At 33.7% G+C, this 18,843-nt stretch overlaps 1 protein-coding gene across 1 annotated transcript; it reads left to right on the top strand.

The window, feature by feature from the left end:
• Positions 1-14,452: 14,452 nt before the first annotated feature.
• On the top strand, positions 14,453-18,473 carry LOC139839808 (probable serine/threonine-protein kinase PBL17). The gene is made up of 6 exons (XM_071829970.1): positions 14,453-15,051; positions 15,555-15,898; positions 15,972-16,107; positions 16,701-16,837; positions 16,937-17,060; positions 17,898-18,473. Exons 1-6 carry the CDS (start codon positions 14,994-14,996, stop codon positions 18,341-18,343), a joined length of 1,245 nt encoding a protein of 414 aa, XP_071686071.1. The 5' UTR covers positions 14,453-14,993; the 3' UTR covers positions 18,344-18,473.
• The last annotated feature ends 370 nt before the right edge of the window (positions 18,474-18,843 follow it).

Here is an 18,843-nt window from a genome sequence, read left to right as displayed (position 1 = left end):
TAAGAGATATTCGTACATCATAATATCATGATAATATAATAATTTAAAATCTCTTTTGATATTATAAACATTGGGTTAACAACATTTAACAAGATCGTTAACCTAAAGGTTTCAAAACAACACTTACATGTAACGACTAACGATGACTTAACGACTCAGTTAAAATGTATATACATGTAGTGTTTTAATATGTATTTATACACTTTTGAAAGACTTCAATACACTTATCAAAATACTTCTACTTAACAAAAATGCTTACAATTACATTCTCGTTCAGTTTCATCAACAATTCTACTCGTATGCACCCGTATTCGTACTCGTACAATACACAGCTTTTAGATGTATGTACTATTGGTATATACACTCCAATGATCAGCTCTTAGCAGCCCATGTGAGTCACCTAACACATGTGGGAACCATCATTTGGCAACTAGCAAGAAATATCTCATAAGATTACAAAAATATGAGTAATCATTCATGACTTATTTACATGAAAACAAAATTACATATCCTTTATATCTAATCCATACACCAACGACCAAAAACACCTACAAACACTTTCATTCTTCAACTTTCTTCATCTAATTGAACTCTCTCAAGTTCTATCTTCAAGTTCTAAGTGTTCTTCATAAATTCCAAAAGTTCTAGTTTCATAAAATCAAGAATACTTTCAAGTTTGCTAGCTCACTTCCAATCTTGTAAGGTGATCATCCAACCTCAAGAAATCTTTGTTTCTTACAGTAGGTTATCATTCTAATACAAGGTAATAATCATATTCAAACTTTGGTTCAATTTCTATAACTATAACAATCTTATTTCAAGTGATGATCTTACTTGAACTTGTTTTCGTGTCATGATTTTGCTTCAAGAACTTTGAGCCATCCAAGGATCCATTGAAGCTAGATCCATTTTTCTCTTTTCCAGTAGGTTCATCCAAGGAACTTAAGGTAGTAATGATGTTCATAACATCATTCGATTCATACATATAAAGCTATCTTATTCGAAGGTTTAAACTTGTAATCACTAGAACATAGTTTAGTTAATTCTAAACTTGTTCGCAAACAAAAGTTAATCCTTCTAACTTGACTTTTAAAATCAACTAAACACATGTTCTATATCTATATGATATGCTAACTTAATGATTTAAAACCTGGAAACACGAAAAACACCGTAAAACCGGATTTACGCCGTCGTAGTAACACCGCGGGCTGTTTTGGGTTAGTTAATTAAAAACTATGATAAACTTTGATTTAAAAGTTGTTATTCTGAGAAAATGATTTTTATTATGAACATGAAACTATATCCAAAAATTATGGTTAAACTCAAAGTGGAAGTATGTTTTCTAAAATGGTCATCTAGACGTCGTTCTTTCGACTGAAATGACTACCTTTACAAAAACGACTTGTAACTTATTTTTCCGACTAGAAACCTATACTTTTTTTGTTTAGATTCATAAAATAGAGTTCAATATGAAACCATAGCAATTTGATTCACTCAAAACGGATTTAAAATGAAGAAGTTATGGGTAAAACAAGATTGGATAATTTTTCTCATTTTAGCTACGTGAAAATTGGTAACAAATCTATTCCAACCATAACTTAATCAACTTGTATTATATATTATGTAATCTTGAGATACCATAGACACGTATACAATGTTTCGACCTATCATGTCGACACATCTATATATATTTCGGAACAACCATAGACACTCTATATGTGAATGTTGGAGTTAGCTATACAGGGTTGAGGTTGATTCCAACATATATATAGTTTGAGTTGTGATCAATACTGAGATACGTATACACTGGGTCGTGGATTGATTCAAGATAATATTTATCGATTTATTTCTGTACATCTAACTGTGGACAACTAGTTGTAGGTTACTAACGAGGACAGCTGACTTAATAAACTTAAAACATCAAAATATATTAAAAGTGTTGTAAATATATTTTGAACATACTCTGATATATATGTATATATTGTTATAGGTTCGTGAATCAACCAGTGGCCAAGTCTTACTTCCCGACGAAGTAAAAATCTGTGAAAGTGAGTTATAGTCCCACTTTTAAAATCTAATATTTTTGGGATGAGAATACATGCAGGTTTTATAAATGATTTACAAAATAGACACAAGTACGTGAAACTACATTCTATGGTTGAATTATCGAAATCGAATATGCCCCTTTTTATTAAGTCTGGTAATCTAAGAATTAGGGAACAGACACCCTAATTGACGCGAATCCTAAAGATAGATCTATTGGGCCTAACAAACCCCATCCAAAGTACCGGATGCTTTAGTACTTCGAAATTTATATCATATCCGAAGGGTGTCCCGGAATGATGGGGATATTCTTATATATGCATCTTGTTATTGTCGGTTACCAGGTGTTCACCATATGAATGATTTTTATCTCTATGTATGGGATGTGTATTGAAATATGAAATCTTGTGGTCTATTGTTACGATTTGATATATATAGGTTAAACCTATAACTCACCAACATTTTTGTTGACGTTTTAAGCATGTTTATTCTCAGGTGATTATTAAGAGCTTCCGCTGTCGCATACTTAAATAAGGACAAGATTTGGAGTCCATGCTTGTATGATATTGTGTAAAAACTGCATTCAAGGAACTTATTTTGTTGTAACATATTTGTATTGTAAACCATTATGTAATGGTCGTGTGTAAACAGGATATTTTAGATTATCATTATTTGATAATCTACGTAAAGCTTTTTAAACCTTTATTGATGAAATAAAGGTTATGGTTTGTTTAAAAATGAATGCAGTCTTTGAAAAACGTCTCATATAGAGGTCAAAACCTCGCAACGAAATCAATTAATATGGAACGTTTTTAATCAATAAGAACGGGACATTTCAGTTGGTATCCGAGCATTGGTCTTAGAGAACCAGAAAATTTGCATTAGTGTGTCTTATCGAGTTTGTTAGGATGCATTAGTGAGTCTGGACTTCGACCGTGTTTTCTTTAAAAATGATTGCTTAACATTTTTGTTGGAAACTATATATTTTTAACATATGAATATTATGTGATATATTAATCTCTTAACGTGTTTGATATTATGTGATAGATGTCTACCTCTAGAACAAGTCCCATTGACTCACCTAATAATAATGAAGAGTCAAATGTAAATTGGAATGATTTGTGGACTGATTCACAAGTTCCCGAAGAGGAACCGGAAGAAGAGTCGGAACCGGAAGAAGAATCGGAACCAGAAGAAGAATCGGAACCGGATGAAGAAATAGAACCGGTGGGGGAAATAATAAAACGGTTAAGTAAAAGAAAATCCTCAACCAACCGACCAAAGTTAATTATGGTCAATGGTGTTTCCGCCAAGGAAGCAAAATATTGGGAGGATTACCAATTCTCCGATGAATCGGATTCCGACGAGAATTCCGATGATGTTATAGAAATTACCCCAACTGAATTTAAAAAGGCAAAAGAAAATAATAAGGGAAAGGGCATAAAAATAGAGAAATCTAATTCCAACCCCGATGAACTTTATATGTATCGTCAACCCCCGAAGTCCTTAAGTTGTAACAATGACCCGGGAACCTCTAAACCACCAGGTTTTTCTAAACCAATGTGGACAACGACGGCTTGTATTAGGGGAACATCATATATCCCTAGAAACTTGGCAAAACGAACCAAAACCGAAGAAGAAGAAACGAGCGAGTCGGAATAAGATAGTTGTATTCGTGTGGTGTAATATATGGAATATAGTGTTCTTATGCTTTATGATATATGTAAAAATTGCTTGTATTAATAAGTATTTTTTTTATGAATCTAACTCTTGTCTATTTTACAGTTTAAAAACACAAAATGGATAGACAACCCAATATTTTAAGAGACCTACCCGGAGACATGATTGATGAAATCTTGTCTAGAGTCGGCCAGAATTCTTCGGCACAACTATTTAAGGCGAGATCAGTTTGTAAGACATTCGAAGAACGTTCCAAGAATGTCTTGGTTTATAAGAGACTTTCGTTTGAAAGATGGGGGATATCACATTGGGAAACCCATAAGTTACGATGTGTTTACTTTGACGCATATATTGCGGGGAACCCAAATGCTATTTTACGCAACGGGTTAAGAAATTATTTTGACTCAATATATCCGAATATTGGACTTCGTGATTTAGAAAAAGCGGCTAACATGCAACATAAAGAAGCATGTTATGCTTACGGATTAGTAATGTTCGCTTCTCACCAAAGTGAGAACAAGAACATCGGGCTACAACTATTAAACAAAACGTTTCCACAAGTGACGGAGTCGGTAATTGGGGTAAGAAATGAGGTTTTTAGATTATTACGGGACTGTTGGACATTACGTAACCCTCGTCCCTTTGATGACGTTACAACACGCTGTCTTATCAACGGCCATAACGGTTATGTTGCACAAGACCAAGGATGGGAAGTAGTCCTAGTAAAACCAGAATGCATGACTTGTTTCTGGACGTATGAATTACGTGTCTTTATTGCCTTTGCTGAACGACTTGTGTACTAGCTAGAATTGTCTTCACAACTATCTTGTATCAAAGTTATTGTGTGCTATATTTCATGCTTTATGTAAAATAAGCGGTATTGTAAGTTTGTAAAATATTGTATAAAAGTTTGAACGCGAAATATTATTATAATCAGTTTTTCATATAGAATTGTAGTAGTTGAATTGTATATTAGCTACTAAGTATGAACTTAACGGGTAGGTACTACCCGAATTTAAACTTATAAAATGCTAATATGAAGAAAAAGCTTTTATAAATGAGTTCATATTATGCTACGAAATACTATTAACTACTCTTAATATTCTGTATGATTAACTTGTTCCATTTAACTATTTTGAAGGAAATGGCACCGACTACTCGACACACCGTGAATATGAATGAAGAGGAATTCCGTACTTTTCTAGCTTCAAACATAGCCGCAGTACAGGCTGCGCTACATACCAATAATAACCTTGGATCTAGCAGTACAGGAAATCGTGTAGGATGCACCTACAAAGAATTCACTGCCTGCAAACCTTTGGAATTTGATGGAACCGAAGGACCGATCGGATTGAAACGGTGGACCGAGAAGGTTGAATCGGTGTTTGCCATAAGTAAGTGTACTGAAGAGGACAAAGTGAAGTACGCTACGCATACCTTCACAGGTTCTGCGTTAACATGGTGGAATACCTATCTAGAGCAAGTGGGACAAGATGATGCGTACGCACTACCGTGGTCAGCATTCAAGCACTTGATGAACGAGAAGTACCGTCCCAGAACCGAGGTTAATAAGCTCAAGACAGAACTTAGAGGGTTACGAACCCAAGGATTTGATATTACCACGTACGAAAGACGATTCACAGAATTGTGCCTATTGTGTCCGGGAGCATTCGAAGATGAGGAAGAGAAGATCGACGCGTTTGTGAAAGGATTACCGGAAAGAATCCAAGAAGATATAAGTTCACACGAGCCCGCCTCCATACAACAGGCATGTAGAATGGCTCACAAACTAGTGAACCAGATTGAAGAAAGAATTAAAGAACAGACTGCTGAAGAGGCCAATGTGAAGCAAGTCAAAAGAAAGTGGGAGGAAAACGGTGATAAGAATCACCAATACAACAACAACAGCAATTACAACAATAATCGCAACAATTATCCCAACAATCGCAACATCAATCGCAACTACAACAAACGGCCCAACAACAACAACAACAACAACAACAACAACAACTACAACAATCATCCCAACAACAATAATAACCGCAACAACAACAACAATCAGAAGCAACTATGCCAAAGGTGTGAAAAGAATCACTCGGGGTTCTGCACCAAATTTTGCAACAAGTGTAAAAGAAATGGTCATAGCGCGGCGAAGTGTGAGGTCTACGGACCAGGGGTTAATAGAACGAAAGGAACAAATAGTGTCGGAACGAGTAATGGCGGAGCAAGTAGTGTCGGAGCAAGTTATGCCAATGTAGTTTGTTATAAATGTGGAAAACCAGGCCACATTATTAGAAATTGCCCGAACCAGGAGAACACGAATGGACAAGGCCGTGGAAGAGTTTTCAATATTAATGCGGCAGAGGCACAGGAAGACCCGGAGCTTGTTACGGGTACGTTTCTTATTGACAATAAATCTGCTTACGTTTTATTTGATTCGGGTGCGGATAGAAGCTATATGAGTAGAGATTTTTGTGCTAAATTAAGTTGTCCATTGACGCCTTTGGATAGTAAATTTTTACTCGAATTAGCAAATGGTAAATTAATTTCAGCAGATAATATATGTCGGAATCGAGAAATTAAACTGGTTAGCGAAACATTTAAGATTGATTTGATACCAGTAGAGTTAGGGAGTTTTGATGTGATAATCGGTATGAACTGGTTGAAAGAAGTGAAAGCGGAGATCGTTTGTTACAAAAATGCAATTCGCATTATACGAGAAAAAGGAAAACCCTTAATGGTGTACGGAGAAAAGGGCAACACGAAGCTACATCTTATTAGTAATTTGAAGGCACAAAAACTAATAAGAAAAGGTTGCTATGCTGTTCTAGCACACGTCGAGAAAGTACAAACTGAAGAAAAGAGCATCAATGATGTTCCCATTGCAAAAGAATTTCCCGATGTATTTCCGAAAGAATTACCGGGATTACCCCCACATCGATCCGTTGAATTTCAAATAGATCTTGTACCAGGAGCTGCACCAATAGCTCGTGCTCCTTACAGACTCGCACCCAGCGAGATGAAAGAATTGCAAAGCCAATTACAAGAACTTTTAGAGCGTGGTTTCATTCGACCAAGCACATCACCGTGGGGAGCTCCTGTTTTGTTTGTCAAGAAGAAAGATGGTACATTCAGGTTGTGTATCGACTACCGAGAGTTGAACAAACTTACCATCAAGAACCGCTACCCACTACCGAGAATCGACGACTTATTTGATCAACTACAAGGCTCGTCTGTTTATTCAAAGATTGACTTACGTTCCGGGTATCATCAAATGCGGGTGAAAGAAGATGATATTCCAAAGACTGCTTTCAGAACACGTTACGGTCATTACGAGTTTATGGTCATGCCGTTTGGTTTAACTAATGCACCAGCTGTGTTCATGGACCTTATGAACCGAGTGTGTGGACCATACCTTGACAAGTTTGTCATTGTTTTCATTGATGACATACTTATTTACTCAAAGAATGACCAAGAACACGGTGAACATTTGAGAAAGGTGTTAGAAGTATTGAGGAAGGAAGAATTGTACGCTAAGTTTTCAAAGTGTGCATTTTGGTTGGAAGAAGTTCAATTCCTCGGTCACATAGTGAACAAAGAAGGTATTAAGGTGGATCTGGCAAAGATAGAAACTGTTGAAAAGTGGGAAACCCCGAAAACTCCGAAACACATACGCCAGTTTTTAGGACTAGCTGGTTACTACAGAAGGTTCATCCAAGACTTTTCCAGAATAGCAAAACCCTTGACTGCATTAACGCATAAAGGGAAGAAATTTGAATGGAATGATGAACAAGAGAAAGCGTTTCAGTTATTGAAGAAAAAGCTAACTACGGCACCTATATTGTCATTGCCTGAAGGGAATGATGATTTTGTGATTTATTGTGACGCATCAAAGCAAGGTCTCGGTTGTGTATTAATGCAACGAACGAAGGTGATTGCTTATGCGTCTAGACAATTGAAGATTCACGAACAAAATTATACGACGCATGATTTGGAATTAGGCGCGGTTGTTTTTGCATTAAAGACTTGGAGGCACTACTTATATGGAGTCAAAAGTATTATATATACCGACCACAAAAGTCTTCAACACATATTTAATCAGAAACAACTGAATATGAGGCAGCGTAGGTGGATTGAATTATTGAATGATTACGATTTTGAGATTCGTTACCACCCGGGGAAGGCAAATGTGGTAGCCGATGCCTTGAGCAGGAAGGATAGAGAACCCATTCGAGTAAAATCTATGAATATAATGATTCATAATAACATTACTACTCAAATAAAGGAGGCGCAACAAGGAGTTTTAAAAGAGGGAAATTTAAAGGATGAAATACCCAAAGGATCGGAGAAGCATCTTAATATTCGGGAAGACGGAACCCGGTATAGGGCTGAAAGGATTTGGGTACCAAAATTTGGAGATATGAGAGAAATGGTACTTAGAGAAGCTCATAAAACCAGATACTCAATACATCCTGGAACGGGGAAGATGTACAAGGATCTCAAGAAACATTTTTGGTGGCCGGGTATGAAAGCCGATGTTGCTAAATACGTAGGAGAATGTTTGACGTGTTCTAAGGTCAAAGCTGAGCATCAGAAACCATCAGTTCTACTTCAACAACCCGAAATCCCGGAATGGAAATGGGAAAACATTACCATGGATTTCATCACTAAATTGCCAAGGACTGCAAGTGGTTTTGATACTATTTGGGTAATAGTTGATCGTCTCACCAAATCAGCACACTTCCTACCAATAAGAGAAGATGACAAGATGGAGAAGTTAGCACGACTGTATTTGAAGGAAGTCGTCTCCAGACATGGAATACCAATCTCTATTATCTCTGATAGGGATGGCAGATTTATTTCAAGATTCTGGCAGACATTACAGCAAGCATTAGGAACTCGTCTAGACATGAGTACTGCCTATCATCCACAAACTGATGGGCAGAGCGAAAGGACGATACAAACGCTTGAAGACATGCTACGAGCATGTGTTATTGATTTCGGAAACAGTTGGGATCGACATCTACCGTTAGCAGAATTTTCCTACAACAACAGCTACCATTCAAGCATTGAGATGGCGCCGTTTGAAGCACTTTATGGTAGAAAGTGCAGGTCTCCGATTTGTTGGAGTGAGGTGGGGGATAGACAGATTACGGGTCCGGAGATTATACAAGAAACTACCGAGAAGATCATCCAAATTCAACAACGGTTGAAAACCGCCCAAAGTCGACAAAAGAGCTACGCTGACATTAAAAGAAAAGATATAGAATTTGAAATTGGAGAGATGGTCATGCTTAAAGTTTCACCTTGGAAAGGCGTTGTTCGATTTGGTAAACGAGGGAAATTAAATCCAAGGTATATTGGACCATTCAAGATTATTGATCGTGTCGGACCAGTAGCTTACCGACTTGAGTTACCTCAACAACTCGCGGCTGTACATAACACTTTCCACGTCTCGAATTTGAAGAAATGTTTTGCTAAAGAAGATCTCACTATTCCGTTAGATGAAATCCAAATCAACGAAAAACTCCAATTCATCGAAGAACCAGTCGAAATAATGGATCGTGAGGTTAAAAGACTTAAGCAAAACAAGATACCAATTGTTAAGGTTCGATGGAATGCTCGTAGAGGACCCGAGTTCACCTGGGAGCGTGAAGATCAGATGAAGAAGAAATACCCGCATCTATTTCCAGAAGATTCGTCAACACCTTCAACAGCTTAAAATTTCGGGACGAAATTTATTTAACGGGTAGGTACTGTAGTGACCCGAACTTTTCCATGTTTATATATATTAATTGAGATTGATATTTACATGATTAAATGTTTCCAACATGTTAAGCAATCAAACTTGTTAAGACTTGATTAATTGAAATAGGTTTCATATAGACAATTGACCACCCAAGTTGACCGGTGATTCACGAACGTTAAAACTTGTAAAAAAACTATATGATGACATATATATGGTTATATGTATAGTTAACATGATATTATGATAAGTAAACATATCATTAATTATATTAACAATGAACTACATATGTAAAAACAAGACTACTAACTTAATGATTTTGAAACGAGACATATATGTAACGTTTATCGTTGTAACGACATTTAATGTATATATATCATATTAAGAGATATTCGTACATCATAATATCATGATAATATAATAATTTAAAATCTCTTTTGATATTATAAACATTGGGTTAACAACATTTAACAAGATCGTTAACCTAAAGGTTTCAAAACAACACTTACATGTAACGACTAACGATGACTTAACGACTCAGTTAAAATGTATATACATGTAGTTTTTTAATATGTATTTATACACTTTTGAAAGACTTCAATACACTTATCAAAATACTTCTACTTAACAAAAATGCTTACAATTACATTCTCGTTCAGTTTCATCAACAATTCTACTCGTATGCACCCGTATTCGTACTCGTACAATACACAGCTTTTAGATGTATGTACTATTGGTATATACACTCCAATGATCAGCTCTTAGCAGCCCATGTGAGTCACCTAACACATGTGGGAACCATCATTTGGCAACTAGCAAGAAATATCTCATAAGATTACAAAAATATGAGTAATCATTCATGACTTATTTACATGAAAACAAAATTACATATCCTTTATATCTAATCCATACACCAACGACCAAAAACACCTACAAACACTTTCATTCTTCAACTTTCTTCATCTAATTGAACTCTCTCAAGTTCTATCTTCAAGTTCTAAGTGTTCTTCATAAATTCCAAAAGTTCTAGTTTCATAAAATCAAGAATACTTTCAAGTTTGCTAGCTCACTTCCAATCTTGTAAGGTGATCATCCAACCTCAAGAAATCTTTGTTTCTTACAGTAGGTTATCATTCTAATACAAGGTAATAATCATATTCAAACTTTGGTTCAATTTCTATAACTATAACAATCTTATTTCAAGTGATGATCTTACTTGAACTTGTTTTCGTGTCATGATTTTGCTTCAAGAACTTTGAGCCATCCAAGGATCCATTGAAGCTAGATCCATTTTTCTCTTTTCCAGTAGGTTCATCCAAGGAACTTAAGGTAGTAATGATGTTCATAACATCATTCGATTCATACATATAAAGCTATCTTATTCGAAGGTTTAAACTTGTAATCACTAGAACATAGTTTAGTTAATTCTAAACTTGTTCGCAAACAAAAGTTAATCCTTCTAACTTGACTTTTAAAATCAACTAAACACATGTTCTATATCTATATGATATGCTAACTTAATGATTTAAAACCTGGAAACACGAAAAACACCGTAAAACCGGATTTACGCCGTCGTAGTAACACCGCGGGCTGTTTTGGGTTAGTTAATTAAAAACTATGATAAACTTTGATTTAAAAGTTGTTATTCTGAGAAAATGATTTTTATTATGAACATGAAACTATATCCAAAAATTATGGTTAAACTCAAAGTGGAAGTATGTTTTCTAAAATGGTCATCTAGACGTCGTTCTTTCGACTGAAATGACTACCTTTACAAAAACGACTTGTAACTTATTTTTCCGACTAGAAACCTATACTTTTTTTGTTTAGATTCATAAAATAGAGTTCAATATGAAACCATAGCAATTTGATTCACTCAAAACGGATTTAAAATGAAGAAGTTATGGGTAAAACAAGATTGGATAATTTTTCTCATTTTAGCTACGTGAAAATTGGTAACAAATCTATTCCAACCATAACTTAATCAACTTGTATTATATATTATGTAATCTTGAGATACCATAGACACGTATACAATGTTTCGACCTATCATGTCGACACATCTATATATATTTCGGAACAACCATAGACACTCTATATGTGAATGTTGGAGTTAGCTATACAGGGTTGAGGTTGATTCCAACATATATATAGTTTGAGTTGTGATCAATACTGAGATACGTATACACTGGGTCGTGGATTGATTCAAGATAATATTTATCGATTTATTTCTGTACATCTAACTGTGGACAACTAGTTGTAGGTTACTAACGAGGACAGCTGACTTAATAAACTTAAAACATCAAAATATATTAAAAGTGTTGTAAATATATTTTGAACATACTCTGATATATATGTATATATTGTTATAGGTTCGTGAATCAACCAGTGGCCAAGTCTTACTTCCCGACGAAGTAAAAATCTGTGAAAGTGAGTTATAGTCCCACTTTTAAAATCTAATATTTTTGGGATGAGAATACATGCAGGTTTTATAAATGATTTACAAAATAGACACAAGTACGTGAAACTACATTCTATGGTTGAATTATCGAAATCGAATATGCCCCTTTTTATTAAGTCTGGTAATCTAAGAATTAGGGAACAGACACCCTAATTGACGCGAATCCTAAAGATAGATCTATTGGGCCTAACAAACCCCATCCAAAGTACCGGATGCTTTAGTACTTCGAAATTTATATCATATCCGAAGGGTGTCCCGGAATGATGGGGATATTCTTATATATGCATCTTGTTATTGTCGGTTACCAGGTGTTCACCATATGAATGATTTTTATCTCTATGTATGGGATGTGTATTGAAATATGAAATCTTGTGGTCTATTGTTACGATTTGATATATATAGGTTAAACCTATAACTCACCAACATTTTTGTTGACGTTTTAAGCATGTTTATTCTCAGGTGATTATTAAGAGCTTCCGCTGTCGCATACTTAAATAAGGACAAGATTTGGAGTCCATGCTTGTATGATATTGTGTAAAAACTGCATTCAAGGAACTTATTTTGTTGTAACATATTTGTATTGTAAACCATTATGTAATGGTCGTGTGTAAACAGGATATTTTAGATTATCATTATTTGATAATCTACGTAAAGCTTTTTAAACCTTTATTGATGAAATAAAGGTTATGGTTTGTTTAAAAATGAATGCAGTCTTTGAAAAACGTCTCATATAGAGGTCAAAACCTCGCAACGAAATCAATTAATATGGAACGTTTTTAATCAATAAGAACGGGACATTTCAACTTCTGCTTTTATCCTTTAACAAATAAAATATACATATACAATACTATGTATATGATCAGGAGCAAAACTTAATTAGAGAATGGAGGGGTAAACGCCCAACGAAGTTTTAGGTAAGTAGTGAGATTTTTAGTCCTTTGAATAACAGACGTTTGAGTTTATGAATCAAATAAACTAGAGTCCGTATGAAGAAGTTATGATAAAAATGTTGACAACTCGCACACTTTACATTTATCAACAAATTAATTATCTTTTCCGTATTTCTCAGTCATTTTTCTACTGCAAACAAGTTTAAACTAAATAAAATAGTTAGTTCAAATGTGGCGGAACTTGAACCCGGCTCGAGATATGTCAAAACTAACGAAAGAGGGGTAAACACATAAAAAACTTATTTTTAGTAAATTTTTGGTGTAATTTTTTTTCCCCGAAATCGAGCCGGGGCGAATACCCTTTTGCCTCCACAATGTTCCGCCTCTGCAGTTCAATAAATTAATACTCCGTATATATTATCCACAATTAGGATTGATATTGCCTTAAAAAATATGTATAAACTAAATAAGTATACTTAGTTCAATAAATTAACATAGATGACCCACATTTAGAATCGATATTGCCTTCGAAAATATGTTTAAACTAAATAAGTATACTTAGTTCAATAAATTAACATAAATGTCTCACAGTTAGAATCGATATTGCCTTCGAAAATATGTATAAAACATGTATATATATTTTCGTCCCTAAATTTTAGGTTCAAGTTCCGTCACTCGCTATTGATCTTTTAATTAAAAGATAGTCGGTTTATGTCTAGAAAAATTCGTATATTATATGTGAGTTTTTTTTTTCATTTAAAAAAAAAAAAAAAGACTCCGTATTTATTCAACTAAATTTCTTTTTTTATTTATCATGACATGAAATGCTATAATAACACAATCATAGCATATGCTTTATATAGGTATACTAGTTTTTGAGCTCGTGCGTTGCACGGCTACTCAAAATCTGTTTAAAGATTAGTTATATAAAAACATAATTTTTTTTCTCCATCGATCTTGGTTCACAATAATGACATATAAATGAATAACGACACAATAATGAATATGTATCGTAAGTGGTCTACTAATTCACAATAATGAATTACCCGTAATAAATTGCTCTTATTTTTTTTATTAATTTCTTTACTCTCTAATATTATTATTAATCATTTATATAATGGATTTTAATCACAATTATTGAGAATTTGACAAGTGTAAATTCTACTTGTCATTAACCCCTTAAAAAATGATTTTGTTGACAAGTAAGCTAAACAAATCTCTTTTTTATATAATTATATAGATATATATATATATATATATATATATATATATATATATATATATATATATATATATATATATATATATATATATATATATATATAGATGCTTTATATAGGTATACATAATTACGTTAGCCTTACTTAAATTAATGACGTCATTTTAATTTACAGGGATTTTTATATGTTTTTCTTACAATTATTTAATCTACGAACATTTTTATATGCTTTTTATTTATATAAAAATTTAAATTTAAATACGAATACAAATAATTTGTTTATGTCCACAAGATTTTAAGATATTTTGCAGTTATTGATTTTATTCGTTTGAAAAAGCACGTTCTTGAATTTGTTAAAAGGGAAGTTAACGCCTTAAACTAAACGCCGATGGTTTTGGCATTTTTTTTTTTTCAGATCTTTTTTCTCCCTCTGTGATCAAACCAGAATAATTTTTTATTTAAAAAAAGAAAGAATTCCAATAAATAAAATATACTCTAATTTCTGAAAAAATAATCATAATATTACTCCGATAAATATTAGAGTATACTGAGAAAGTGAGAAGTATCTGTTGTTGTATTTCTACACAAAAAAAAAAAAAAAATTAATAATAAAAAAAAAATCTTTCTTTATCTTTATTACACTAACGAGTTTGCAAATTGATTTCTGAGTGATACCCAGATCGGTTTCTACTGAAACAATTACAATTTCTGATCACCCCTTTTCACAATCTACAAAACCCAGATTGAAAAACTGTAGATTTGTGAAAATAAAATGGTAAAAATCTTTTCTTGAAATAATTGAGAAATGTTATAAAACATTGATGTTCAACTTTTTATGTTCTATAGTGTTTATCACTGTAAAGTCACTAACAATGTGTTGATTGTGAGAAATTGAATCTGGGTGGATTTTGTTTATAGATTGATTGATTGATTGATTGATTGATTGATTGTTTGATGGGTACTTGTTTTAGTTCTGAGTATGATGAACAACATTGTTTCCAGACAAAGCCAGGTATTGCTAATTTCATATCATTTTGATTAATTTTTATTCTGTTCATTTTGTGCATTCTTATTAAGTAGATTAGCCCTATGTCGGTTGATGATGGTTAGACTCAATTTATGTAGTTATAGTTTGCAATATATTAAAAAAAGGTTATTTTTATTCATTTTTCTTGTTTCCAAATGTAGTCTCCATAATTCTCTTATTCTTATTTTACATAAAGGTTTTATCTTTTTAGAACTAAATGTTCCTGCAAGTTTGCATCCAAGATTCTGTTAGTTTATATGAAATAGTTTGAAAATTAGTCTTAATATAAAGAGGATTTATGTCTTGTTTCGGTTTATATTCAAAACAAACCAACAAGGAGTATGATTTATGTTCGATTCCATATGTAGACTTGGTTCCTTTACATTATTTGCAGTTATAAACAAATTTAAAGTTTTGTTAAATCATATAAATTGGTCAGTTACTTATTGAGATCATAGCATTTGTTGATTAAAAATTGAAAATTTCAGGAGAAATTCAACAAACACCAAATAAAGATGCATTGAAGATTCCATCAAAACAGAGTGTTTTGGATTCACCGAATATTAAAAGTCCCAGTAGTATAGTGGTGATCAACAAAGATGTTAAAGATTTAAGGCAGAATCCTGGATATAGTAATCTTGATATATTTACATACGATGAGATGCGAATAGCCACCAAATTATTTAGGCCCGATCAAGTTCTAGGTGAGGGTGGATTCGGTGTTGTTTATAAAGGAGTTATTGATGAAAATGTGAGACCCGGTTATGCAAAAATTCAAGTTGCTGTTAAAGAGCTCGATCCCGAAGGAATTCAAGGTGATAGGGAATGGCTGGTACGTATATGAAGAACAATTTACCTGTCTTAAAATGTTAGTATTATTTTAAAAAAATTTATCCTTTTTTCAGGCTGAAGTGAATTATTTAGGGCAATTGCAACACCCGAATCTTGTGAAGCTCATTGGATATTGTTGTGAGGAAGATCATCGTCTTTTGGTGTATGAGTATATGGCATCCGGGAGCTTAGAGAAAAATTTGTTTCGCAGTTAGTCACTGGACTAATTTTATAGCTTCCTATATGTTTATTGCTATTTACGTGCATCGTTAGTTATGAATTTGTGGTAGTGGTTGCAAAATGGGCATTTCTGGTAATGGGTCAGTTCAAGTACTTTTTGCGATGTTTCATAATAGTCGGATCGGGTAAAGTGGCTAAGAATACACTTTGGGCAATTTGTAACTCACATGACCTGTTTCTGTTTTAGCTGTTTTTAAAAAGTGACCCATTTGAGATAGAAAATACCCAAATCAACCCATGTATAAGTAAACGGGTTGAATTTGCCACCTCTAAGTGACAATCTGTGTTTGATGAATCATGTCCCTCCAATAGAACTTTAATCATGTGAAAGAAACATCATAATCACAATAATTCTTTTTGAGCAAGCTATTTTGGTAGGAGCACTAAATTGAACGAGAAAGAAAACTGTCGTTGACCAACTCATGTTTGTTCAAGCTAACGGTAATCGTGTTTTGAGACACAAGCAGTCGTGTTGAATCTGTATATTTGTTAAGTCAGTGTGCTTATAATGGGAAACATTTTTGATATTGGTATTAAACTATTGGTTTTTTGGTGTTTAAAAGGAGTATGCGATACGTTAACTTGGTCAAGAAGAATGAAGATTGCTTTAGATGCTGCAAAAGGGCTTGCTTTTCTACATGATGCTGAAAGGCCTATCATTTATCGGGATTTCAAAACATCAAATATCCTGTTGGATGCGGTTGGTCAATATGAGCTGTTATACTTTTTAGATTATTGTTCCTGTCCTTAACTAAAAAAATGACAGAAAATTCATTGTTAATATTTAACTAATTTGCAGGAGTTCAATGCAAAGCTGTCGGATTTTGGACTAGCGAAGGAGGGGCCAATGGGAGATCAAACCCATGTGTCGACTCGAGTTATGGGTACCTACGGATATGCTGCTCCTGAGTATGTCATGACTGGTGAGTTCAGTTATACGCAAACTTTATGTATGTAAATCATAAAATAGCCAAATGTAAAATTCAAAATTTATCAATGTGGGGTATATATAAAAATATATAAATCTAGGCATACATATTTTTCCACCTATTATATCATCACAACTTTGGGAAGAGAAAGCTTGAGATGATTTTTTTTTTTCATTTATATTATTTTATCTGCAATTTACAAATTAGTTACAGAACTTTTGATCATTTTATTTCCGATCCGTCCTGTTCTATTATTGAACATATCTTGAAAAGCAAAAACTTCATATAATTTTTGAAAGTTAAAATGTGGAGGGACTAAACTGTTGTATGGAACTATATGCTTCATTATAGGTACTAACTGAATATTATACCTTTGCTTAGGTTTCTGGTTCTATTCAATGATGTGGTAGTAAATGGAGTGTGGCATATATAATATACTCCTATATAATATATATGGTCCATCCGAATTAAATGGTCAACTTGGACTCAGTTAGGTGCAATTGTGTCCTACAAAATTTAACTTTTAATAGCTAGATGGCCTTATTAGTTGCATGATAAATCGTAGCATGAGATTTCATACGTAATAAATTACATTCAATGGTCTTAATCTAATTGCAACATTATTATAATAATTGGTGTTACAAGGTTGAGATATTCATACTGTTTTGTACTTGAGTTTGTGAAGGGTTGACTTTTTAAAGTCAGCTATGGACTTATTATGTGCATATGTATGTTTTGAAATTGCTTTAGTAAGTATGAAAGTGTACAATTTGAAAATCTCAGACTCGTTATTATGTATCGAATAAATATTTGATAATTTTGGTGTGGCAGGACACTTGACTGCAAGAAGTGATATATATGGGTTTGGGGTGGTGCTTCTCGAGATGTTAATTGGACGAAGAGCCATGGACAAGAGCCGCCCTAGCCGTGAACACAACCTTGTCGAATGGGCTAGACCGCTTCTTGTTCACAACAAGAAACTTGTAAGAATACTAGACCCGAGAATGGAAGGTCAATATTCATCAAAAACCGCCATAAAAGTTGCCAATCTGGCCTACCAATGTCTCAGTCAAAATCCTAAAGGTAGGCCCGTTATGACCCAGGTCGTTGAGACACTCGAGTCTATTCAGACCCGCGACCTTGGTCAAGAAGAGGCTCTTTTTCAAAGTGGGAGCGGGAGTGTGACGTTGTTTGAGGCCCCGGACTTCAAAAAGAAGGAAAATCAAGTCAAAGGTGATGGCGAAAACGAGGTCCCAATGGAGATTAAGATATCTTAGAATGAAATATGTTTTAATGAAAACTTTGTTGTACAAGATCTATTTGGATAGCTTTTATTTTTGGGTTACTCAGATGTGAAGTTTCTGATTATAAATTGATTAGATGAAATGAAATGAAATTTCTACTTTATTTCAACTGTTGATCATTTTGGCTTATGTGATCAGTTTTCTTGATCTGATCTTTCTATTTTTCGCCATAAAAACTGTTCAATGGCATTATTATTGAGACGTGATTCTAGTACTAGTTGGTTGTGTATTGAAGGTACTACAGTATTTCTTAAAAATCCGTATACGGTAATACTAATTGCAACTGGCATTTAAGGATGTATAATAAGTATAACTTAATATAAATATAAATACAAAAAATAAAACAGTGATCATCACAAACATGACCTTATATATAATAATTATTTAAGTAAATTGGAGTCAGATCACTTTTTCTCCTTCAAAATAAGACTGATTCAAGCCTGACCATAGTACACAGAGAGCTCGTGTTATGC

The sequence above is a fragment of the Rutidosis leptorrhynchoides genome, chromosome 4 (assembly GCF_046630445.1).
Source record: "Rutidosis leptorrhynchoides isolate AG116_Rl617_1_P2 chromosome 4, CSIRO_AGI_Rlap_v1, whole genome shotgun sequence".
NCBI classification, from domain to species: domain Eukaryota; kingdom Viridiplantae; phylum Streptophyta; class Magnoliopsida; order Asterales; family Asteraceae; genus Rutidosis; species Rutidosis leptorrhynchoides.
Note: the sequence above shows the minus strand (reverse complement) of the source record. Positions and strands in the feature narration are given on the sequence as shown.

What these genes read in the sequence shown, in the direction of transcription:
- LOC139839808 (XM_071829970.1), top strand. Translation starts at nt 14,994, where the DNA reads ATGGGTACTTGTTTTAGTTCTGAGTATGATGAACAACATTGTTTCCAG. An exon ending in AAGGTGATAGGGAATGGCTG is followed by an intron (nt 15,899 to 15,971) that starts GTACGTATATGA and finishes TCCTTTTTTCAG; the next exon opens with GCTGAAGTGAATTATTTAGG. An exon ending in AGAGAAAAATTTGTTTCGCA is followed by an intron (nt 16,108 to 16,700) that starts GTTAGTCACTGG and finishes GGTGTTTAAAAG; the next exon opens with GAGTATGCGATACGTTAACT.